Here is a 19912-nt window from a genome sequence, read left to right on the forward strand (position 1 = left end):
TGACACTAAAGTGACATTTGCATCCACGCTTTCGCTTGCCCTTTGTGATGGGAGGGCGCCTTTTCTTACATGGCTTCTTTGCAGTTGGCTGTGGCAACTCTTCTTCGCTAATCATGGCCTTGCATTCATTGAGCTGGGTAGTTTCGACATCTTTGCCATCCGCAATGTTAGATTGCATTGGTGCTTCAGTGCCAGCAGGACCAAAACCACACCAAAAGCTAAACAAAACAAAGAAGTAACGATAAACATTTAATTTATGTGTGTGATGATTAATTCATGGATTAGACAAACTAAAACAAATACACACTTACACTATCTTCTCAATCCATGATTCATGTGCAATCTTTGAAAGATTAGAGGCATCTCAGTGATGGTGGCTATATTTTTTGAAAGAAGTCGGAAACTTAGCATTGTCGGCTTCTCCTTTTACAGAATCGGCAACACGGTTCCAAGGGATGTTAGCTTCGCATACAAATTTGTATTTTGAACGATTGTCATATGAGTGCACCCAACACAATGCTGTCGAATCGAAGACACCGATGGGGGGCATTTGAGAACTCATGGCATTCTCTAAGCTTCAGTTTTGGAGAGACATGATTAACCCTTTAAAAAACTTGAACCTGCTGAACCACAGGTAGTGCAAAGATATAACAATTAAGTAAGGAAGAGTGGGAGAAAAAGAGAAAAGAAATCAAAGTAAAAATAGAAGGTGGAAGCGAGAGCCCAAAAAATAACCAAAATCATTTTAAGTGAAGTAATAGTAGTCTAAGAACAAAACAACACCACGAACATGGCAAATAGAAAAAGGTAAACTCACTAGGAATGAACGAACTCCACGAACGCAACGAAATAATCACACCTTAAGGTGTTAAGGGCTTGATAGTAGATCCTTGGGCCTGCAAGATTAGGTTAAGGCCTCTCATGAGAGACTGTCAAAATGGGTTATATATATATATATATATATATATATATATATATATATATATATATATATATAGAAATCTGCCCACATAACATCATGTCCTCCTGTGGGTTCAAAGAGATTGAAGTGTCTAAACAACTAGTTTTGCGATGTACTTACAAGTACAAGCTGCTGCATTTGCTTCTGCTCCCCTCCGGCTGCAAGCTCCACGATGGCCACAGCAATTAGTGAGCCTTCAGGAACGAGCAGGAACGAGCACCGCAGCAGGGGCACTCGGAAGCTGCTGATGTTAGCCGCTGATATGAAAATGGGTTATTACATAGCTTGCGTTGTATTTCGATCTGCTGCTGCAGCGGGTTCAACATGGAAGTGGGCAATTTGGATTAGGGCGATTTGGTTTAGGGCGATTTGGTTTAGGAGAAGTGGTTTTTTTTCTGTGTGATTAGAAGAGAGATTAGGGTTTCTGTTCGTGGGCGATCAAGATTTGGAGAGAAAGCGGGGCATTTGGGCTGTTTAGATTTGAACAAAAACAACGCGATTTACTTAGTGCGATCAGATGTATTTCGATCTGCTGCTGCAGCGGGTTGAGCGCGCTTCTGAGTAGCAGCCACAGCTGGACAGTCCACAGCTGGACAGTCGGCGGGCATTTCGGCTGGCGATTGGTAAAAGGGGTTGGTGGTAAAAGGCTTCGCCCGCTGTTGACTGCCAGCGTGGTTGATATGCCACGCAGGCGCCAACACAGCAGGCAAACCGATATTGAGCCTGAGCCCCTCGCGTGCATGCGTTTATAGATACAGTTGCTCATCAGTAGAACACTGGCCGACAATGATGCGAGAGATGCTGACAATGCATCATGGGGCCATGTCTCTTCTATCACCGGGCCATGACTCTTCTACTATCACGCGATACGTAGATCGTTTCACGGAAGCAAGTTGGCAACGCCCTTTGGACCAAACAACACGGTGCCTTTTAAAAGCAGGAGACATGGGATCCATTTGAGACAAGTTGGTGCATCTAAGAAGTGGGAGACTTGAGGCAAGTTGGAGCTTGGCAACGCAGTTGCCCCTTGGGAGTCGGGACCAGAACTAGTCCCATCAAAAGGCCGGTTCAATAGAAATGTTCAGAAGCTTCACGTTCACTCTTCACGATGCAAGTCATCATCTTTGATCGACGGGCATGCACCGCAATGACCGTATGTATGATGTAGAAAAAATTACATTGACTTATAAAGGCTAATCTGCAGGGCAAGTTGAGACAGCGCTAACTTCTAAGGTAAAAATTAACAATTCGCAAGTCAAGTCAAGGTACAGCAAATACATTGACTTAATCCAAAGGTTGAGATAGCGCTAAGGTGCAAATAATAGAATATGCAATAGGCACAGCATTGGAATCACGGAAACCTTTACATATCCCTACAGCTTTGCCTACATATATTCATCGATTCGGTACACCATCAAGTGCAACAAATTAGAATCATGGATACTCTCGTCAACTGCGTCGGTCACTTGAGCTCTCTCTCTATATATGTATATCATATACACACAATAGTTACAAGTCTTAGAAGCCAGGATTTCTTCGGTTTTTTTACCTATCTTTAGAAGAAGCATGGTGTTTGGTTTGGTGGGGTAGGGGATATTTGGCTTCCTCACAAATTTAAAAAAATATATCGTTTAAAAGTTCTTATTGGCTTGTTGTACTTATTAAAACTTTACTTTCCAAGAAGTATCATGATATAAGGTGAAAGGCCATTAAAAAACTCAAACAGAAAACACCTCTCTCTCTCTCTATATATATATATGTGTGTGTGCACGTGCACGCACAGGCGCTCATGAGTGAGTAATCTCATTGTACGTTTTCTCCCATGTAATTAATGCCACAAAGAGATTCATGGCACCCTCTCTCACTATATCTTTTCTCCTTGGAGGAGCACTTTATTGTGCATCTCTACTCTCCAAATTTGGGATTCTCATCCATGGCTTCATCTCCTCCCTCCTTGCTCGTTTTCTCTTGTCTTCCTACTCCTCTTCTTCTCCACTACTATTTCTGCATAGCAGCCATGTCAAGTGGAAACTAGAGGATATGTCATCAAAGGAGGGGCTCCTGGAGCTGTTGGATTGGTGGATCAAGAAGCACTCCATGAATTACACATCGCTAGATGGGTCTTCATTGTAGAAGCAAAGCCGCTCCTAGATTCCCAAAAGAACCTGTTCTAGATCCATAAGTACAACAGCTACGACAAGCATTGGCACAAGCTTGGCCTCAATAGGTTGTTTGATTGACGAGGGGCATGCTCTCTCACAAAGGTAGAAGAAGGTCCCCCCAATAACATAGCATTTGGTGCAAAATGGATCCTTAGAGAAGAAAGCCAAGAATCCTATGTTTCTTACAATGCAAACGATAAGTAGCATAGGTCCCAAGGCAATCCTTACCCTTGAAGGCAGTAAGGTAGAGCTTAGGCATTGATTTCATTTGATTGCATGCATGCATGTTGGCACAAATTATCTATTTAGTCTTTCTAAATTATGTGATCGTAGCGGATGCCATAATACAAGTATCCTAGTCTTTTCTCACAAGACCGCAAAATCATTTCTTCACCTTGAGATCTATCAAAAAGCTTTGTGGCCATAGCATGCAATGAGAATCGACATTCCTACATCCTTTTGCAGGATTTTGAGCAACCCACACTCTTTGACATATAGCATGTATACCACAATGGTGCCGATTTGCACAAGGCCCACTAGGACATTGGTGCCCCTGAGCGACCACAATAGTGATGAAAAAGCATGTGGTGAATAAAATATGTAGGGGATGGCAATGCAAAGAACTTGGTTATTATGCAAAACAAAAAAGATGTTGGGAGAAATGTCGCAAATTTTGTGTCCTAAGTGGCACCTCTAGCAAACAATATTGTCTTGCAATCCCTAACCTATGAACTGCATAAACTATTCAAAAGTATTTGCTGGTGCTTGCGATTTTGTTGTCCCATAGGTTCTTGGGAACTCTTGCATGCGTCATTGAGGTAAACACACCCTCCTTTCTCTTTGCTAAATCGCATTGTGTATGCGTGTGTGGGAGATACATCTACGTTTTCTTTCCCCAAATTTGCAAAATATATTTCTTCCAATTGTGATAAAGCACTTGCAAGTTTAGAGGAAATCCTTATGGTGATTGTAAATGTTGATGTTTGCATGTGGGATACCGGTAGATCAGGGTGTGCTTGGTACCAATTTGAAGAATATACTTCTCCCAAACTTCACATTTCCCAATTTATAGAAGCACCAAACATGGCATGTCATCCTTGAAGGTAATCACAAGATGGCGCTTCTTGATCACTAATAAGGCCTTGTGAAACTCCCTTGCATGACAAAAAAGATCAACCATGCAACAATGGTGATCTACATCACACATGAGACCATATTTTGTGCTTATTTTTGCAAAATATGTTTGGCCCTCACCCCTTAGACCCTAAGTGGCAATGTTCATTGATCACGCAAACCAAGGTGCTTGCATTCAGAGAAAGGCCCTGATGTTGCATCCAATCAAGATACTTCAGTGATTTGTCACCTTGCGCTTCCTATACATATCCTCCAATCAATGCATTCCAATAGACTACATTCTGAATGGCCTCATTCAACTCCCTTGCATGACTAAAAAGATCAACCATGCGGTAGTGGTGATCTACATTTGGTGTGAGACTATATTTTGTGCTCATTTTTGCAAAATACATTTGGATCTCATTCCGTAAACCTGAGTGGTTGTATGCATTAAGCATGTGTCCTCATGGTGCCTACATCTACAAAAGGCCCTCATGTTGCATCTAATCAAAACACTTTAGTGCTTCCACACTTGTCTCCTACTTGGTATATCCAACGATCAACGCATTATAAGGGACTACACTCCGAATAGGTCTTAAACTCCCCTGCACAACCAAAAAGATCAACCATGCAACGTTGACGATCTACATTTGGAGTGAGACCATATTTTGTGCTCACTAGTTCTCCACCCATGCATGTTGTTGTGCCTTACAATTAAACAAATATTCATAAAGACACCACCATGAAGAGTTCATTCTATGATGATGCATAAAGATGTTGAAAGAAGTCATGGGTACAATGCATTTCACCATTTCTTTGTATCATTTCATTAGCCAATCATTTCACTAACATGACGAGCTCCATCATAAGCAAAGAACTCAAGGCAACTTCTTTATAGTTTTACATTATTCAAAAATCAAAAGATAAGAGCTTGTTCACACTTGATCCCACTCACACTTGAAAGCTCCATCACACCAAATGCTTTTTTAAAACAAAGAAACAATCTCTTTGATAGAGGGCTGATCATATAATGCCGAACTCTAGGGAAGGTCTTTCTACACTCCAAAATCTATCTAAGGTCGACACACCAGGGGGTCACTTTGGAATATGCAAGATAGAATGTGCAAACAAAAGAAGGGGTTTTTAATCAACTATACTTACAAAATATATACACATGTAAGGGGTTTTTAATTCGAAAATTTAAAGAAAATCTATACATACACTACAAGAGGATCATTGTTTTTCGACGCTTAGTTTCAATGCCTGGTTGCATCGTCGATATGTGCGTCGAAATAGGCGTGGAAAAATAAGTCGAAACAACAGTCGAAATATACATGGAAAAAGTCATCGGAATAAGCGTCGAAATAACACAGTCAAAATTTTTCTCCAAGCACGATGAGGCTTCAGTCGCTCATCAGTAGAACGTTGGCCGACAATGATGCGAGAGCTGCTGACAATGCATCATGGGGGCATGTCTTTTCTATCATTGGGCCATGACTCTTCTACTATCACGCGATGCGTAGATCGTTTGACTATCATTGTTTGTCAAATATTTTTAAAACTTGCAACTTTCGAGAAACATCCGACTAGGTCTCGACGTGAGTGGGATCGCGAGTACGGCTAGATTGTCACCGCCACGTGGTCTCAGGTCTTCTTTTGTAAGTCTTCTTGTCACCTCATTACTTGGTTGTATTTGATTTCTTGCGTGATGCATCTCCTTTACAACACTAAAAACATTGTGCATTTAAGAAGTGGGAGACATGGAACCCATAGGAAGCAAGTTGGCAACGCCCTTGCCCCTTGGGAGGACCAAACAACACGGTGCGTTTTAAAAGTGGGAGACATGGGATCCATTTGAGACAAGTTGGTGCATTTAAGAAGTGGGAGACTTGAGGCAAGTTGGAACTTGGCAACGCAGTTGCCCCTTGGGAGTAAGGACCAGAACTAGTCCCATCAAAAGGCCGGTTCAATAGAAATGTTTAGTAGCTTCACGACGCAAGTCATCATCTTTGATGGACAAGCATGCACCGCAATGACGACATAATGTAGAAAAAACTACATTGACTTATAATCTGGAGGTTGAGACAGCGCTAACTTCTAACGTAAAAATTAACAATTCCCAAGGCAAGTCAAGGTGCAGGAAATACATTTGACTTAATCCAAGGCTAATCTGGTGGTAGGCAGGTGGAGATAGCGCTAAGGTGCAAATAATAGAATATGCAATAGAACTTTGATTGGCACAACATTGGAATCACGAGAACATTTACATATCACTACAGCTTTGCCTACATATATTCATCGATTCGGTACACCATCAAGTGGAAGAAATTAGACTCATGGATACTCTCGTCAACTGTGTTGCTCACATGAGCTCTCTCTCTATATATGTATATCATATACACATAGTAGTTACAAGTCTTAGAAGTTGATTCACCATTGTATTCAGCTTGTAGTTTGGTTTGCTTGAGCCATTTATTAGAAGGAAAGTCTAGAAGAAGTTGAAGTTCTGTTGGGTACGGTAGTGTGCGGGTTGTTTGACTCCTTCTAAAACTCAAACGAGCTTGGTCCCTTTCAGCCTTCACCAACTTATATCTCTCGATCCATTTCTCCATAGCATGTGAGTTTAAGATGCAACATTTATTGATCTTCTCATGCAATGTTACATTCATTGTTCACAAGGCCTTTCGCTTGTGGCTCTTCCCCAACTAGTCGATCAATCTCTTCTTGTGTCCATAATCTTGGCATATCGGGATCAGACGTATTCAGAAATTCAGTTATATATACAAGTGATTCTTGAACAAGCCATCCCGCTGCCATACTACCTTCAGGACGAGCTCTTTGAGGAACAAATTCTTTAAGTGTCTTCATAAATCTCTCCAAGAAAAACATCCATTGACTATGGACAACCCTAGCCACACAGCAACTTCATCAACCACATGAACTAGCAAGTGCAACTGAATGGTTAAAATACTGGTTGGAAAGTATTTCTCAGCCATTGTAATAGCCTTGATGGAGTTTAATCGTGATGCTTCCAATGTGTCTCTACTAATCTCTTTTTTTGATATCCAACACACCACTGCACCAATTTTATAAATTGTTGCTCTAATGTCATCGTTGAGGCAACCCTTGATGGCTATATAGGAAGCACGAATTGCAAGAATTTGTGCCAATCATGACTCTTCAAGCCACTAAGCTCATCTTCTGTTGTAAATGCTTCCTTTAAGCAATGCTGCATCCTATAGGGATACGAAACTCACTAATGTACTTCTTTACACACCGTTGCTGCTCATCCTTTGTCATGACCCAAGGTGCTTTTGGTAGCTTCACCTTTCCATCTGCTCTATTTTGGGCCCATAAGTGGTGCATGCGTTCAAGCTTTTGTAAATCATCTCGTTGTGCCTTGCTCTCCTTTGCTTCTATGATGGTTTTCCAAAGCACCTCGGCTATATTCTTGAAAATGTGCATGGGGTCAAGAAGATGGTTCACTAAAACGTCATTCTAGTATAGAAGTTGATGGAAAATGGATAGAAGCTTCATTCCTAGAGGTGTACAGGTTGGATCCAGCTCCCATAAGGTCCTCCAATCACTGCTCTTCCATATGCAAGGAGATCTCCCTAGAAATCCCTCACACAAAGGATGGTCCACTGGGAGATACCTCTTGTGGCCCCCCTTGTATAATATCTTCTTCATAGACTTTGAGTATGGAGCCTCAAGTTGCGGCCCACATAATGGACATCCATTATACCCTAACACTGAAAGTCCTGTAGAACATCAAAAAAGATTATAGCACATATGTTTGGATGACAATCATGACTTAACATAATACGTTAACAAGCTACAGTATTACCTGAGCACTCTCTATAGCCAAGCCAATCATGCATAGTCCACATAAGTATTCCTCTCAATGTTAGCGCACGTTGTCCAGACCTCTTAGAAATATCATGAACTTCAATGCCCTCCCATAGAACACGAAGCTCCTTAACTAAAAGGGGTAAATACTAAATACATATCCATGTTCTTCACCTTCTACTTCCTAGGAACTATCAAAGACAATAAAAGATGTCCTTTTTTTATCGCTAGCCACCATGGTGGAAGATTATAGTTAACTAGACAAACAGGCCATGTACTCCATGATGAAATTCGTAGACCAAATGGATTCACTCTATCCATCGCTAGTCCGAGTCGAATATGGCAAGCCTCCTCCTGAAAGGCTACCCACTTCTCATCAATGTGTTTCCATGCAGGGGAATCTGCGGACACATGCATGACACCATCCGTGGAACTAGTGTTAAAGTGTGCCAAGTCATCAATCCTGCAATGGATTTGCACTTGAACATTGTTTTGATCTGAGGGATGATGGAAAAGTGTCGTAAAACTTTTGTTGGTACCCTTTCTCCTTGCACATCTTGTCTATATCTCGATGTATCACAATGCGGACATTGTACTGTGTTGTTACATTCTTGTCGAGATAAAGAATACAATCATTTGGACAAGCATCGTGTGTGTTGTAGTCCATGCCAATCGAGTGCAACAGTGCTTTTGCTGGACTACGGTCCACTCGTATCTCAATATCTTTTGGCAGTATTTGATGTTCAATAAGCTGTTACACAAAATAGTTAGGCTAAGAAAATGCATATAAAGGTACATAACTCACTAATTGCATATGATATCAAACCATCCAAAAATCGATTGCAAGTTCAATATGGATAGACAAGCGCATAAAACAGACACGTGTGCTCCATGATATAGTGGAAGACGAGTAAGCCTCCTTTTCCCTCACTCCCATCTCCTCTTGGTTACATGTACATGTGATGTAAAATGTCTGTGTGTGTAATTATGAGTAATTTTCTTGCTTTTTGCTTTCTCATTTGTTTTGCAGGTTCTTTTTGTCTCCCAAGCTCTTCTCCACCTCCTTCTTTGCCCTCCCTCCCCTCCCCTCCCCTCCCCTCTCCTCTTATTTGTTAAATTGGTGTGTGTGTGTTGAAGGATAAACCTCCTTGTGTATCCATGATATTCACACTTTTAGGGTTTTGTATCACTAATTCTTTTTTGAACTTTTTGTTTTGTTTTGTAGGTCTTCTAATCCTCTCTTTCAACTTCACCAAAAAAAGGTAAATTCCTTTCCCTCTTTCCTCTATTTTTATCTACCAAAAAGAGTGGTTTTGTTTTGTAGGTCCTCTATGCATAGAGCTTAATGCACATGCATAGAGCTCTAATCATATAGCTTAATCTATGCATTAAGCTCTATTCATATAGCATAGATTAAGCTCTATGCATGCATTCAGCTCTATCTATGCATGCATTAAGCTCTATGCGTGCATGCTTAATGCATAGTGCCGGGATACGGTTTAGTTTAGGATAACGTGGCTTGCATAGTGCTTTATGCAAAAGCCTCATGCATAATGCTTTATACATAAGCTTTATGTATAAGGCCTCATGCATAAGCTTTTGTATGTATGCATTACTAATCCTTTCCTCACCCTTTTGTTTGTTTTGTAGGTCCTCTAATCCTCTCTTTCAACATCACGAAAAAGAGGTAAGTGCTTTTCTATCTTTCCTCTATTATTATTGCACCCTTGGTTGGGTGCTGGGGATTTGTTTTGTAGATTTGTGCATAAGCATTATGCATAATGCTCATTCATGCTTTATGCGCATAAGCCTCATGCATAGCTTTATTCATAAGGCCTCATGCATAAGCTTTATGCATAAGGCGCTATGCATAGTGCTTTATGCATAATGCTTTATGCATCAGCCTCATGCATAGCTTTATGCATAAGGCCTCATGCATAAGCTTTATTCATAATGCTTTATGCATAAGGCCTTATGCATAGTACTTTATGCATAAGCCTCATGCATAGCTTTATGTATAAGCTTTATGCATAATGAATGCTGAGGGATAATTCATGCATATGCTCTTATTAAAGTGTCCATATAGGCTTTGTTTTGTGTGTAGAAACATGTCTCGCACTCTCGATGAGACACCGACTTACTCTCCATCCTTCTCTCCATATGCCATGTCACCTGACGAGTTCATGGGTTTTTTAGCACAAGCCACGCCCGAGCAAAGAGCGATGGCACAACAATATTTTTGGAGAGCAGAGGGCACTTTGGTCGCACCATCGTTTACCACCATTGCTAACCCTAGTTCACCTATAGAAACCCCACAAAGAGCTGTTGAAATAACCTTCAAAATAGTAGTCGAAATATCAGTCGAGATAGTCATCGAAAACACCGTCAAAAATACATGTGGGTTTATCTAGCTCAATATTTTTACCAAGATCGATGAAGACATTCAGTCCAATTGCATTAGAATCCATACCATCTTCCACATCGTCTCTATTAGTATTTTCAACTACTTCAACTCCCTCATAAGGCTACAAATCATTACACGTACTTTTATTTGCTCTTTGCATCAAAATGCCTAGAAAACTACATATTCATCTATGTGCCTTCCACAAATTCTAGAAGCAACATTCACACAATGCTAGTAGGGCTAGGCATACCAATTGTTGTTGTAGGGCCAAGCAAACAAGAGCACATACACAAGATTCTCACCCATTTTTGTTGTTAAAAGCTCAGTTTGCATTCCATCTTTTATTACTATTATAGTAGATAGATAAACACCTATGAGTACTTCTAATCCAAGAGTGTCAACATAACCCTCATGATATACTTGTCGGAAGCTCAAGTATGCATTCCATCTTTTATTACTATTGTATTAGCTACATAAACACCTATGATTACTTCTGATCCAACAATGTCAACATAACGAACATGATATACTTGCCTAGTACATGTAGAAAACTATTTAACACCCCAAGCATTGTAGTGATTCCCATTCATATCTCAATTCTAGGAGCTTAGTGTGCCAAGTTAGGGTAGACATCTTGAGTATTCCACCATGCCAAGTTTCTCATAAGGTCATGCAACAAACATAGACAACTACCATTTGTGTTCATAACATAGTGCTTATGCATGTCAAGAACATGCATTCTTAATAGAAGAGAAAAGAACATTTTTTAACATCAAGTTATAGTGTTGGGAAAATCAGCCCCATCTTTGAGTTCATATACATGGAATGAGGAAGTGTCAGTGTCAACCTCCATGGACACACAATGTCTTTCTAACTCTATACATGCACGAGCTATATTGCCTGTACCCGCAAAGACATCTCACTCTTCAGTGAAAGCTCGCACCATAAACCTACAAGACAACATTTTCATAGCTTGATGTATACAACATTGGGACTTTGTGTATTAAAAAAATAGTACTATTGTAAATCTGCTTAGAGTCCTATTTGACGCTCTGATCCACCATGCACGTGCTTTCTTTCGTGGAGTGATAGCTGAGTACTACCATCAAACGCAATCTATTTAACATATTGAATCACCCAAGGCTATCTCCTCTTGATTTGTTGTAGAAGTTTCCCTAACAAAACCAAACATATTGAGCACCATCCAATTCACTTCTGCCCATTCAAATGAGAGGTTAATACATAATGTGTGATCATGTATGTACTTAGATCTACTACCTTCTCTAATGGATGACTTCGCATCATATATCCAATCTCCAGCGAAGAAGATAAAACCCCTTCTCCATTGCTGCTTTTTGAACATTGTGCAATTTTTTTTTGTGGTAAGCAAGTAGAAATGAATCATCCATCCCCCCTCACATCAATAGCTATATATAATCAACAAATGTTGCAACTGTAGTGGAATCCCCACATTTTTCTACTCCAATAGATGCGAGAAAGTTAGCCCATTGTAAGCTTGCAGCATAGATTGCATTATTCCGTTTGTATACATAAGGGTGGTTTACATCCTTGAAGAACTTCTTTAGCTTGCTTAATACCTTGCAGCACCCAGACATGGGTCTTAATTAGCTCTATCACTTTTTGTTGTTTGAAAGCAACATCAAGAAAAATAATCCACACTTACCGATGAGCAAATGGAGTCAACAACACTTAAAATGCCTACTTTTATAGCACTATGATCAACTTGGGAGGGATCCTCCTCTTCTTCACTTTCACCCCATCACCTGCAAAACATGGCACATAAGGTTACTTAATGAAAAATGAGATCCCTAATTACAAAGCATACCACTTATGTGAAGTGTCACACATTACCTTGCTCATCATCCCGGTTCTCCTCTACTTCACGGTCTTCAATTAGTTTTGAGGTTTCAATGCCTTCCACAAGGTTCAAGCTTCTTTTTTGTGCTTGGTCTCTCTATACGCTTCTCCGAGCTCCATTGTTCTTTTTCACTTTTTGGTTGTGATCCTTGATCTTATAGCTTTCCTATTTTCTTTTGAGTATAACGTTCAAAGCTCCTAATGAATGCAAAATAAGATGAAAATTGGTATTATATGAAATTTATCAATTTCAAGGCAAATACATACTTTGCGAAACCTTCTCCACTTGCCAAACGGTACACTCAACTGGCAAATCAACCAACTTTTTCTTGATGTTCATTATACGCAACCATCTAAAAATGATTATTGCAAGTAAGTTCATGCTATCAAAACATGAATATGTCTTTAAAACATCAAATAGTCTAATAGCTATACAGAAGATGTCGTACTAACATTAGCATTTGTGGTTGCTTCTCCAGAGTCACAGAGCTCTTCATTTCACTTGCAAGTTTTTCAAATGCATCATGAAAATGCATTTGATGACAAGACCTAAAGTACTTAACTGCACCACCTAGAATTTGCACTTCTCTTGCACCAACATCCACATCAAGTTGAACAAGCAAATCATGTGCAAGAAGGTCTAATATCTGGCACCAATAGGTCTCCTTTGCAATGTATTACCTCTCTAGGATATGTTGTCCTTTGGCATGCCCTAGGCCAATTGTGCTTACTCATCCTTGGTGAGAGGATGATCAAAATCTCCTTTTTCCTACATGGAAGTCAATTTGTTAACAAAGAAATCTTGTAAACATGAGAAGAGTCAAAAAAAATTTCTCAATCCAAAGGAAGATGGAAAACACACTTCTCTAGTGAGATTTTTGTGGACCAGAAGTATTCCAAGCTTACCCCTGTCTCACGGGAACACTCACGAGAACACGGATTATGGAAGGAGACCGGAAGCAATTAATGCGAGAGAGCGGGATTGTAGCCATGGGAACATAAAGACGCACATAATTTTTCCATATTTTTGTGCCGAAGTGCAATGTAAATTCTTTTAGGCCAATGTGGATTCTAAATGAGAGTTTTAAGTGTAATAAGCAAGGCTTACTTATGGGGTTGTCTGCCCATGTGTGAAAGAGGCCTAGGGTTAGTGACATCTCTATAAAAGAGATGTTAGCTAAAGAAAGAAGCTATTCAGTGAAGCTCTTGAGCTCTCAAGCTATGGCAACTCTCTAACTCTCTCTCTATTGTACTCTAAAAGAGATGTTAGCTAAAGAAAGAGGACGTTTTTGGCCATTCTCATAAGCTATTCAGTGAAGCTCTTGAGCTCTCAAGCTATGGCAACTCTCTAACTCTCTCTCTATTGTACTCTAATGAGCATTAAGCTCCAATGAGTATAGCTCCACTTCTTTCTCTTAATCTATTTTAGTATCATTGAAGTAGATTAATCTATGATTAGTTGAATGCTTCTTTCTTTCTCTTGTGTATGCATGCTTGTAGTGTGTGTGTGTGTAGTCTTCATTGATGCTAGCTCTTGCCCACTTCATTGGCAATGAGTTAATCATGGATAGACTCTCTCTATGAGCTTGTGGGTTTGTGAATGTTACATTCTATGCTTGCTTAAGCTTGTGGGTTAGTAGATGCACGCTTATGGGTTTGCTTGCATCTGGGAAAGCTAAGACTTAATCAATGTTTGAATGGGATTAAGAGATTGCCATGAATTGCTTGTTCTCTTGATTAGTGAAGTGGGTTTAAGGGATTGAGAGATTGATTGAGGTGTTTGAATGGTTGAATTGTGAAGTGGTTGTTTGTGGATGTGAGCTCTCCCTCAAGGGATAAGCCTTCATGCACTAATCGGGTCGAGTCCTCAGATTGACATTGTGTTTCTTAACACATTTGTTGATCGGTAGTACTCTATGAGCACTATATTGCACGGTAGAGAGAACCGCTCTACAATGGCGCCGCTCTCAGGGAGCCATTGCCTACATTAGTTGAGCACCATACACACACTACCACTCCTTGTTAAGCTTCAATCGGTTGCAAAATCGTTGGATAGGAGAGCAGGCTTTGGGACTAATTTTGGTACTTATTTAAGACTAATCTTTTGTTAAATTCTCTTTATTGTCTTGCAATTTGAGTGTGATTGGCTATCTACGTCTCTCCCTTGAGGTCACGACAAGGATTCAACACACGCGAAGGATTGGAGGTAGGCGCTAAACCTGCCAATTTCAATTTGTGTGCGAAAGAGAGAGGCCTGATTTGCATTTCTCTCATTCTGTTTGAGGATAATTTTTGCTATTTGAGGTTAATTTTAACAGTTTCAATTTGCTGCATGTTCATTTTATTTTCTGTTCTTAGCTTAGTTTTCTACATCTTTAATTTTGTGCATTTTAGTTCTCTGTTAAACCTGCACCTGTAGAGAAACTAAAATTTGTACACACACATGAAGATTGAACATTTCGAATTCCTGCACCTGTAGAGAAACTAAAATTTGTACAGCTGCACATGCATTGAGTTCACTGCACACGCATTGAGCACACTTCAAAAAAGAAAAAAATAATAATAAAAGAAGGTGGCTGTGCATGAACAGCGCACCGCGCGGAGAGACCCACACACCGCACCATAAAGACCGCCACCCCACCCGATAAAGGGGTGCAAAAAAAAATTTAAAAAATGAGAGGTTTTCTAACTTTTGGAGAGGAGTTAGAAAACACCCATCGTGGAAATTTTGGTCCCGGAACCATTTTCCCATAGTAAGTTCAGTATGGGAAACTGGTAAATTTTAGGCGATTTTTGATCCTAAAAAATACGCTATTTTTTGGCCTAATGTGTTCGAGGGGGTTCAAATGGGTTTCTGGCAAAGTTTGAACCAACTTGAAAATTTTTGGATTTTTTTGAAAGTTGGCTATGCCGCTCTTACTTTCGACGATGTATTTTCCAATCACGTCAGATAGAAAGTGTTATACTTTGTCTAGGTTGGACATTCACCATTCACACTCATTTATAGATCAAAAAACTAATGGTGATTATCTTTATAAAAAAAAGAATATAGCAAAAGTTCCTTGTTCTTATACTCTAGACCTATGTGTCTCTCTCTGTACACACCCACAAGCAACTATTTTGTAGCTAGTATTGCAAGTTGAATTGCAAAAGCAATCCCATAGTGCATTGACATTCAGCTCGAGATTCCATATTTCTCAAACTTTTTTTTTCGTGTCTGTTCACTTTCCATGATTCAATGGGTAACAAGAGCCTTTTATGCACCAGTGGCTAATGATGTTTGTCATGCTCAAACACATAATTTCAATTGCAACTTATGCTAATCCATGCAAACTAGACTTGAAACTTGCACCTAAGTTCAACATACTTTTTTTTGTATGGAAGCCACTCTGCTATGTAAAGCATACAAACAATGAGATAAATTAATGACTTTTACACGTTTTCATTTCTTGGGGGATGGGGATGACCTTTTCAAAAGGGGTTAAAAGGGTGGACAATCATAAGGTCCTTTGAACAATTCATAGGTGGAGAGATTAGCATATGTAATAAGAGTACAATATGCAAGATTTTTGTTTGAGAAGCATTTAATGGACATCCCCTACTTTTAAGTAGGGAGAAGATACACATGTATAATGCTATCACTTATGGGAAGAGGACAATAGGATGAAGAGTAGAAATGATAGTAATGGTGACAAGAGATTGATACTAGTGCTAAACAAAGTACTTTTAATCAGCAATTACCTTAAGATCCTCACCTTGGATGACAGTGTACATAAATAAGAGTGAGTGTATCAAAAAGCATACACACTTTATGCATTACAGTTATTAGACATACACTGAGTGTATGTATCTTCAAAAGAAGTGTTATTCTGTCGTGGAGGCTACAGGCTAGTTGGCTACCACTAAGAGAATACTGCAACATTGAAGATTACCACTAAAACGAAAAAGGCAGCAAGAGAAAGAATTATTTTAATTAGTAAATGATTCTGAAATATCGTCCTTGAACGTGGACCCTCTGAGAGATCAGTTAACACCTTCTTCAAGTTAGGCTCGAGTGCATGAGTGTTATTTGATGATGGCTTTTCAACTTGGGAGGTATTGGAGATGTAATCAATTAGGGCCTGAAGTTGTTGGTCTTGATCTTTTGAAGTGGGTGATGGAATGACATTGGTGTATAGTTTGTCAATGAGACGGGTCATGTCGGAAGAAGTGGTGGTGGGAGGACTTTGAAGTCGACGGAGTAGGCACAATATAAGTGCATGAGAATCATCTTCCAATACAAAGTGTTGGCCAGCTATGGACAAGAGTTTGATGCGTTGGATGAGGATGTCCACCAATTCAACACATGTCACCAATTCAAGAGGATCATTGTTGTATGAGGATTCTAGGAGAACCTTGAAAGCATAGGCCGCAGCAGATCCAGCCGAGCCATAGTTGCTGGCGACAAGCTTTGCCAACTTGGACAGTAGCCCTCTTTGGCAGCACAATGGTGGCCTCTTATCGTTGATATGATCCTACAATGTTAATTGTTGTTTTAGAAAACATGCATTATTGTTTTTCTAGATCTACTAAAAGTTTTCTAGATTGATATGTGGCAAAGTCATGTTGTGGTCCAGCCGAGTTAAAAGACAACTTCTAGTCAACATAAACTGACAACGATTACCAAATATTGTAATCAAATGGAGCCCTACCGCTAATTGTTTATTACCAAATATTATAATGAAACGGAGCCCTACGATCAATAATTAGTTTAATCAGTGCACAAAACTCTACCCTAGATTATCAAGAAATTGCCGAATTGACCTTGTATTTTCAAAATCCCCTAAATATTGACATTTGGGGTAGACAATTCGTTTAGTAGATTGGGAGTAAAGCTCATTAGGCAGTCTACAGTGGTGTAGTAGTTTGAAGCTTGCCTTTTTCTTCATTCCTCTTCTTTGCACGCAAGCACTCTTTTACCCTATGCTGAACATGGACATTCTTCTTCTCTACGGTGAACATGGACATTCTCGATTTACTTTGGGAACTTTAGGGCCAAGATTGTAACTGTACTAAGCAATCTATCGTTAGTGAAATCTATCGAGAACGCAAATAGTGGAACTACGAGGGTTAATAGGTAGATTAAAGTCATCTTAGCTAAGATCGAAATGGGAATTTAGAAAGTACTCAGATATTTCATAATGGTAATTTTCCCTTTTTTTATTTTACTTCTAGGTTAAAGCTGACCTTTAATACTTCCCGAGACTCGGAGATCAAATCTTCCAGCACGGACCAGAACCACACCACATTGGCGGCGGCCTCCCGCACGTACACATCCTCTGCCTCCAGGGCCACTTCTGCCGCGTGGAACCCCTCCTTATCCAAATACATGTAGCATATCAAGTCCCCGTACTCCTTGCAAATCAACTCGGCTCTACTAATTATAACACCGTGAGGAGCAGCTGCTGCCTGATCCCGCTTCCACGCTGTCAATGGGCAGAAGCGGCTGCAGAGGCGGTGCATCAGCGGTGCTGATCCTTCCGTCTGATCCGGCTTCGGAAACGGGAAGGCGGCGCCATGCGTTCTCAGACTCGAGGGCGATGCTTCTGCTCCGCCGCCATCGCCTGATCGGTACTCGTCGCTGAGGACTTTGAAGGCGAACTGCAGGCTGAAGTACCCCCCTTGCATCCAGTCGGAGACATCACTATCCGTCAGACTACTACCCACCAACTTGTCGTGGTAGTCGTGAAGGCTTTTCTTGGCCGACACGAACCACCAGCGCAGTACGCCTGTAACGCTGCCTCCAAGCAGGACGAGGCTTGCGTTCACGAGCATGAGGCAATAGAAAATGCGGAGGGCTCGTCTAAGTCGGGCATCTGGGGGTGCAGGCGAGTAATGATGCATACGGAGGATATGCAGGCGAGCCCAAGCCTGGGTGCTGTCGGGCAGAAGACTATAGATTGCAGTGCTGAGAATCGCGATCGCCAGAAGACCTTGAGCCCCCTCAAACATCAGTGACCTCACGCATGCGGACATTTTGTATCTCATCTTGCGAAGGAAACCTGCCATCCCGAAACGGATGCCTTCTACGAAGAGCAGAACTGAAACGCCGTAGAAGTCTCCCGTGCTCAGGTCCATTACGTAGGCGCCCAGGAGCACGGCCGAGCCCCACGTTAACGCAGAGAAGCCCAAGAACCAAACGAGTGTATAGCTAAGACTCGTAAATACGGCTATCCTTCTCACTACCCTCATTCTTAACTGGAAGTCAGCCCTTCTCTGAGCAGGACTGCATGATAGCTCATTCGTCGAAGTGTAATAGTTAGCTCCCTCTTGCGGGCTGTCAGATTTTTCAAGGTCGCCCTCCTCAGTACTTATACTGTGGATCGACATCCCCTGTCTCTCTCTCTCTCACTCTTACACACACACACAAAAGTGAAGTTAGCAAATTATCTCGCTGGATGCGTTTATACATATAGTCGCTCATCAGTAGAGAGCTGGCTGACAATGATGCGAGAGCTGCTAGCCCCACCTCGCGTGCATGCTACAGTCGCTCATCAGTAGAACGCGCCGACAATGATGCGAGAGCTGCTGACAATGCATCATGGGGCCATGTCTCTTCTATCACCGGGCCATGACTCTTCTACTATCACGCGATACGTAGATCGTTTGACTATCATTGTTTGTCAAATATTTTTAAAACTTGCAACTTCCGGGAAACATCCGGCTAAGTTGGCAACGCCCTTCGGACCAAACAACACGGTGCCTTTTAAAAGCGGGAGACATGGGATCCATTTGAGACAAGTTGGTGCATCTAATAAGAAGTGGGAGACTTGAGGCAAGTTGGAGCTTGGCAACGCAGTTGCCCCTTGGGAGTCGGGACCAGAACTAGTCCCATCAAAAGGCCGGTTCAATAGAAATGTTCAGTAGCTTCACGTTCACTCTTCACGACGCAAGTCATCATCTTTGATCGACGGGCATGCACCGCAATGACCGTATGTATGATGTAGAAAAATTTACATTGACTTATAAAGGCTAATCTGCAGGGCAAGTTGAGACAGCGCTAACTTCTAAGGTAAAAATTAACAATTCGCAAGTCAAGTCAAGGTACAGCAAATACATTGACTTAATCCAAAGGTTGAGATAGCGCTAAGGTGCAAATAATAGAATATGCAATAGGCACAGCATTGGAATCACGGAAACCTTTACATATCCCTACAGCTTTGCCTACATATATTCATCGATTCGGTACACCATCAAGTGCAACAAATTAGAATCATGGATACTCTCGTCAACTGCGTCGGTCACATGAGCTCTCTCTCTCTCTTTTTTTCTTATATCATATACACACAATAGTTACAAGTCTTAGAAGCCAGGATTTCTTCCGTTTTTTTTACCTATCTTTAGAAGGACCTTGGCGTTTGGTTTGGTGGGGTAGGGGATACTTGGCTTCCTCACAAATTTTAAAAAAAATATCGTTTAAAAGTTCTTATTGGCTTGTTGTACTTCTTAAAACTTTACTTTCCAAGAAGTATCATGATATAAGGTGAAAGGTCATTAAAAAACTCA

At 40.8% G+C, this 19912-nt stretch overlaps 1 protein-coding gene across 2 annotated transcripts; it reads right to left on the bottom strand.

The window, feature by feature from the left end:
* Nucleotides 1-16090: 16090 nt before the first annotated feature.
* LOC147624972 (uncharacterized) lies at nucleotides 16091-18786 on the bottom strand. 2 transcript variants are annotated; one of them, XM_086818912.1, is made up of 2 exons: nucleotides 17594-18786; nucleotides 16091-16881 (listed from the first exon to the last, which is right to left on the bottom strand). In XM_086818912.1, the coding sequence occupies exons 1-2, from the start codon at nucleotides 18734-18736 to the stop codon at nucleotides 16270-16272; spliced, it is 1755 nt and encodes a 584-aa protein (XP_086675038.1). In that variant the 5' UTR covers nucleotides 18737-18786; the 3' UTR covers nucleotides 16091-16269. The 2 variants fall into 2 exon arrangements, with proteins under 2 accessions (XP_086675038.1, XP_086675039.1); XM_086818913.1 differs by lacking the exon at nucleotides 16091-16881 and adding an exon at nucleotides 16888-17413 and having other exon boundaries at nucleotides 17594-18774.
* Nucleotides 18787-19912: the final 1126 nt, after the last annotated feature.

This window comes from Cibotium barometz, chromosome 24 (genome assembly GCF_041138505.1).
Source record: "Cibotium barometz isolate CiBa-2024 chromosome 24, ASM4113850v1, whole genome shotgun sequence".
Lineage (NCBI taxonomy): Eukaryota > Viridiplantae > Streptophyta > Polypodiopsida > Cyatheales > Cibotiaceae > Cibotium > Cibotium barometz.

Excerpts from the sequence above, each read along its gene's own strand:
- LOC147624972 (XM_086818912.1), bottom strand. The coding sequence starts at position 18,736 with ATGTCGATCCACAGTATAAGTACTGAGGAGGGCGACCTTGAAAAATCT. Across the intron at positions 16,882-17,593 it reads AGTCTCGGGAAGTATTAAAG|GATCATATCAACGATAAGAG; the intron begins GTCAGCTTTAAC and ends TTAACATTGTAG.